This window comes from Colobus angolensis, unplaced genomic scaffold (assembly GCF_000951035.1).
Source record: "Colobus angolensis palliatus isolate OR3802 unplaced genomic scaffold, Cang.pa_1.0 Scaffold69, whole genome shotgun sequence".
NCBI lineage: Eukaryota > Metazoa > Chordata > Mammalia > Primates > Cercopithecidae > Colobus > Colobus angolensis.
This window is the reverse complement of record NW_012120598.1, coordinates 9,412,107-9,418,136: the sequence shown is the minus strand read 5'-3', so window position 1 is coordinate 9,418,136 and position 6,030 is coordinate 9,412,107. Positions and strand designations below refer to the sequence as shown.

Sequence of the window (6,030 nt, the reverse complement as noted above, 5' to 3'; positions counted from 1 at the left end):
GCATGTCTCATGAAATTCTTAGTGAACCAAAGTAGGTGTTGTGTCAGACGGTTAGAAGACTGTTTCAGTTGTCAGTTTTTAAATCTCTGTAAGTGATAAACTCATTTTAAATGCCATTGCTAAATGTTGTATCAAATAGCAAAGGGCTCTTGGTACCCTGATGGAACTTAGAAATGCTAATACATTCATTATATTTATATTGCTATAAATTTTAAAAATCTCTTTTGACTGTTTGCTCTGGGTGCTTATATTATAAATATTTATTTAATTTCTGTTGTGATATTGATTTTCTTTGATATAATGTTACCTATGTTTTATTTTGAGAAATAATCTTTATTTAAAAAATAAGTTTGGGCCAGGCAGGGTAGCTCACGCCTGTAATCCCAGCACTTTGGGAGGCCGAGGGGGGCGGATCATGAGGTCCGGAGATCGACACCATCCTGGCTAACACAGTGAAACCCCGTCTCTACTAAAAATACAAAAAAATTAGCCGGGCGAGGTGGCGGCGCCTATAGTCCCAGCTACTTGGGAGGCTGAGGCAGGAGAATGGCGGGAACCCGGGAGGTGGAGCTTGCAGTGAGCTGAGATCGCGCCACTGCACTGCAGCCTGAGTGACAGAGCAAGATTCCGCCTCAAAAAAAAAAAAAAAAAGAAAAAGAAAAAATAAATAAATTTGTGGCCTTATATTTTTCCCTCCATTAGCTGATTATGAGAAATACCCAAAATTCTGTCTCCCTACCGTTCTCGGAGGTAAACACTCCATAGTGAAATTCTTTGTCGTATCAATAACCATTTTGTTAACAGAGTAGAAAATCGTAACGTCTTTGACTTTTTTCTCCTTTATCACTAATGTTTTAACTGATCACAGATGTAACTTACCTTGAATCTTTTGTTACATCTGTTCTCTACCTTTTCATATTCTTTGCCACAAGTCAACTCATATATTTATCACAACATACCCTCGTGTTTTTATCTCCTTTCATTCAATTTGTCAGTAATTTTACCTCACAACCAATCTTTACTAAATGCCAATTTTATCATGAAAGTTTTTATTTATAAGTAATTAATGGACAAAAATTCAAGTCAGTTGTTTCTGATATTCTCCTGAGTATTTTCCAAACTATTTTTCCAATATTTCAACAATATTCTAGATGAGATGAACCTTGTCTATACTGATCTACTTCCTAAATATTCCTTGAACACGTCTGCCTTACCCACTGTGGAATGCCCTTATTCTTTTCTTCCCTTTTATAACAATATCTATGGCATTTTTTTTTATTTTTTATGTTTTATTTTCCTCTATAAAGTCTTCTTGATCATAAATTTTATAATGGCCAAAATTGATACAACCCATCTTATTTTGTTTTTCATAATTTTATGTACCCCATAGTCCTCACAAATGCATCTTAAACCCCTTGATATTAGAAAGTATTTCTTGCTATTTTTGTGTATTATCATATTTAGAAAAGGGATTTGCAAAATACATATAGTTAATAAATACTTATGAGTATGGTACATAATTTTTAATTAACCCAACTCTACTTTTAAGATTGTTATTTCATGCAATTCTTTGGGATTTATTTACAGAGAATATATATTTATCATGCATTTACTTTTGAGTCCTTTGGTTTAAAACTTTTCCTTACCTTAAGTAAGAAATTTGTGATGATATTTATAGATAGCTATCAGATGTTTCATTCTTGACAGTTTTCTCCAAACATAACTTTTTGACATTAGGAAACCATTTAGTTTTCTTCTGACTGCTATAGGTGATAAACTCATCACCTACATTATATTGATGTGGGTCAAAAATCAGCCACTAGGGCAATAATTAAGGCACGACCTCAAATTTTAGTTCTGTAGGTTTTTACTAATATGTCAATGTTTTTATATATATATATATATATATATATATATAGTTCAATTAGAGCAAATTTGGTCTTTAGGAAATATAGTGAAGTGGAGAATTATATTTTCTTTATATATTTTAAACATATATAGCAATGAAATATATCATTGTGCCCAGTCACCAAAATGTCCATGAATAATATGTCTTAATTAATATGTGCATTGGTGATTGGTACTGAATTAAAAATTAACCAGATATTTAATATAAATTAACTAATTCCATGGTCAATTTTATTTTATTAAAATGAATTAATGTTATTTTTCATGTACATCGACAAATCAGTATAAACAGTTTTTAGAACTGTATTTGACTTTTAAAGTTTCTATATCTTTCAAGTTCTGTCTTTTTTATAAACCCTTCCTTAGAAAAGCAAATTTACTCCTAAGGTCAGTGGTCGGCATTAAGTAATAATTCGCACACGTTTCTTAGATGCTCTGAAATCCTTACATGAAGTCATTCCAAAATTATATGTTGTTAATGCAGTCGGTGTTCTGTACCCAGCACACGATTAGCTCTTGGTAAGTGTCAATTATTCTGCCATTCATTCATGTATTATTAGTTTGGGAGAAATAAAGTTTGATGAATGAGCCCTCAGTTCCAGAAATTTATATTTAAATAAGGTAGAGAACCAAATAGAATGATCAACAAAATATGTTTTATTTGTGTAATGGAAATTCCTACTGATCCAAGATATTTATTTGTTGATACCATAGATGGGTCTATCACACACTGTTTTGTAAAGTTCATGACATTTTATGTTTTCTTTGAAGATAGAAAGTAGGAAGTCATGAGGGGTTGTATAAAAAAAGGAGATTAGAACAGACAAAACAGTTTGGGCAAATGGACAGTGGTGGGCAAGTGTGAGTCAGTTGGTGGGGAGAGGAGAGAGAATGAATCCTAGGTGATCATAGCATTGGAAATGAGTAATAGCAAATAAACTTGGAAAAGCAATTGTCCTTCCAATTATAATTCGTATGGTAAGGGACAAATTAAATCCATTTTGAAGATTTTTTAGAGTGAAATTAAACATAGTTTTAGAAATATATGCATGCAGTAGCCTGAGAAATACATTAGAGGGAAAAGAGATGAAAGAGGCAAAAGTGAGAAAAAGATATGCACTGGTAGATGAAATATATTGAATTAAAATTAATGAGTGCATGTATTTAAAAATTTAAAAAATGCATACAAGTAGTTTATATTGGCAATGCTTGGAAACTGATTGATGGTGACTAAAAATGGGATAGTGAACAGTGAGCAAATTTTGATTTTAGAGGATTGTGTTTGGTTTGCATATAGAAAATTCAAAATTAAAGTACGCTAATGTTAACTGCAGGTTGCAGATTGCAAGATTAGATTTTGAGAAAGTACAGTTTTAGGGGATTATATCTTAAAGAAGAAAGTAAAGGGAGGAAAGAAAAGAGAAAACACATAATTATAATTTCCCCCTTTTTTTCAAACTTGTAATCTATTTTCTGCTTCCTTCCCTTCTATCCATAAACATTCTCAAGTCTTCTGAATTTATAAAATCTATGCCCTACTGCCCAGAATTCTGGGTTCCAGTAACCCTGTACATCTTTTCAGATTCAAGCTTCTTTTAAGGGCAATCTCAAATTTCTTGAGTTCTGCATTTTGCCTCTGTTGACCTCATTCCACTTAAGCTGACTTCAAAAAGAAAATTAGTTACTTATTTAAAGGAAAAAGAAATCTGAATTTTCATTGGAATTGGCATTAATGGTTTATCTATAAGAAAAGTAGGCAAGGGAAAAAGAGAGTCAAAAGTAGGCAAGGGAAAAAGTACCTAAACTCTCTTTTTCCCTTGCCTACTTTTCTTATTCTTTCTGACTTGCACTTTTCTTTTTCTTTCTGAAACATTAGATATATTTGAACATTTATTGAGCCTCTATAATATCACAACCATTCTCTGAGTATTGGTGAATTATGAATAAAATAGGACCCAGGAAAGTCACGTAGACCCTGCCCAAGTTTCCCAGAGATGTTTCTGGAAAGGAGGAGGGAATTTAACAATTTAAGATGGAGAGTGTGAGGAAACATGTTTTAAAGAGCTTAAACAGCATAATTACCAGTTTATTTTTTTTCTCAATAAATATGTTGTTCCTTCCTCCTGTTCTTGATTACACATTTTATTTCTTTAAATACTTTCATCGTAGTTGTGTTATATCTTTAGCATAAAAATTATGTTAGTTGAAATTTCATGGGTTTATTTCTCCTATTTGCTGTTTCAACTGACACCAGCTTATGGGCCTTATTTCACCATGTGTTTTATAATGTCAGAATATACCCCGAGGTTGAAGACAGCCTCATTTATAACATTATGGGCCAATATGGGCCTATGGTATGGTTCTTCTGAATGGTTTTTGTGATTGTTTTTATCACTTAGCTGTGAGTCCTACATATGAGACTACTTTTTAGTTTTTCTCAGGTTGAGGTTTTCCAAAGCATACATGTCTATAATTAAAATCCCAAACATGGGATATGGCAGAACTTCTGGTTTATCCAATGAGAAACATTTTCCCCCTTCCCAGCTTGGGGGAGGCAGGTTTCCTTGTAATTTCCCTTCACCATTGGGTTGATTGATTTTATACCCTCCCTTGATTGTAAATCTTATTCCAGTCCAGTGTTGCCTGGTGTTCTTTTTTTGTTTTTGTTTTGTGAGACGGAAGTTCACTCTTGTTGCCCAAGCTGGATTACAGTGGCGCTATCTCAGTTCACCGCAACCTCCGCCTTCCGGCTTCAAGCTCCTGCCTCAGGCTCTGGAGTAGCAGGGATTACAGGGTCCTGCCACCACACCCAGCTAATTTTTGTATTTTTAGTAGAGACGGAGTTTTACTATGTTTGCCAGGCTGGTCTCGAACTCATGACCTTGTGATCTGCCCTCCTCGGCCTCCCAAAGTGCTGGGATTACAGGCATGGTTGTTATCTGGTGTGCTGTCGCAGCTTGTTGTTCTGGGAACACTTGGATCCTATCTGTGTGTAGTCTGTGTTCACTGAAATAGCGTTTTGGTTACTATGATCAATAAATTCCCAGTGCAGGTGTGTATTCTAGTTTCAGATCTTCCTTTATTTACCTCTTGCAGCTTTGTCACTTTGCCAAAAGCTCAACTACATGCATTTGAACGCATGGAAGGTGAGACGGAGTTTAGAAAGTAGTCATGCTCTCTTTTCTACCATATTGTTAGAAATACGTCAATTCATATTAAAATAACACTTTATCTTCTAAAATTCTAGATATTCAAGTATTTTATTTCAAATTTCACAAAAAAGGTTATTTAAAGTATCAGGCATCTCCTCTCTTTTATTGTCCTGGATCCTTCACTTCACTTATTGATCTTGTGAAAATCAGTGCTTCTTCATCTTACTCTGTGCAGTGCTTTCTTTCCTTTGTATGCCTGCATTCACAGACATTTTTTTAGTAGGTGTCTACATGTAGTTAATTTACATATGTGAGTGTGTGTGTGTTTCTGTAGTTGTTATAATGATAGTATAGGATTTATGCAACTGTTGGGCAAACATTTATCTTTGGCTATTGCCCAATATGCTTTCACATATAAGACCTAATCTCTGAATAAGGAATAGATTGTCGGAGTGTGAATTGTTCATTTACCCTGACTAACCGAATTTTAAACTATCATCTTGACTAAGTGCTGTATTTAGTCTGATTGTTAAATGCATAATAAAGTAACATGTATAATGATAGATCATGTTTTACAAAACTTACATTTTTCTTTATAGGTTATAAAAAATTTGGGGGAAATAATCAGCATTTGGACCACATGGTTTACACATCATGCATTAAAATCTTACTACAAATCTTGTTTAAAAATCACCATTAATTGTTTCTCAATTTTTTTTTCAGCTCTTCTTCAAGTGACAATTTCACTTAGCAAAGTAGAGCTTAGTGTGGGAGAATCTAAATTCTTCACATGTACAGGTATGTATTTCTACAAATATCTTCAGATAACTTGGTTTCTGTTAAAATATTAATAAAATACATTGACTAAATTTAACTAGTTAAAAACTCAATTCTCTAACAGTAACATCTTACTTTTTTTGTTGTTGTTGTTTTTGTTGTTTTTGAGACAGAGTCTCGCTCTGTCTCCCAG

At 33.5% G+C, this 6,030-nt stretch overlaps 1 protein-coding gene across 3 annotated transcripts in view; it reads left to right on the top strand.

Annotated features, from left to right (window-relative positions):
• Window positions 1-6,030, top strand: part of NCAM2 (neural cell adhesion molecule 2) — a 552,904-nt gene that overhangs the window by 292,582 nt on the left and 254,292 nt on the right. For 2 of the 3 annotated variants that reach the window (XM_011926523.1, XM_011926524.1), the window contains exon 2: window positions 5,784-5,858. The exons of the other annotated variant lie outside the window; for it this stretch is intronic. In XM_011926523.1, coding sequence (XP_011781913.1) covers window positions 5,784-5,858 — 75 coding nt within the window. The remainder of the gene's footprint in view (window positions 1-5,783; window positions 5,859-6,030) is intronic. 3 annotated transcript variants of the gene reach the window in all.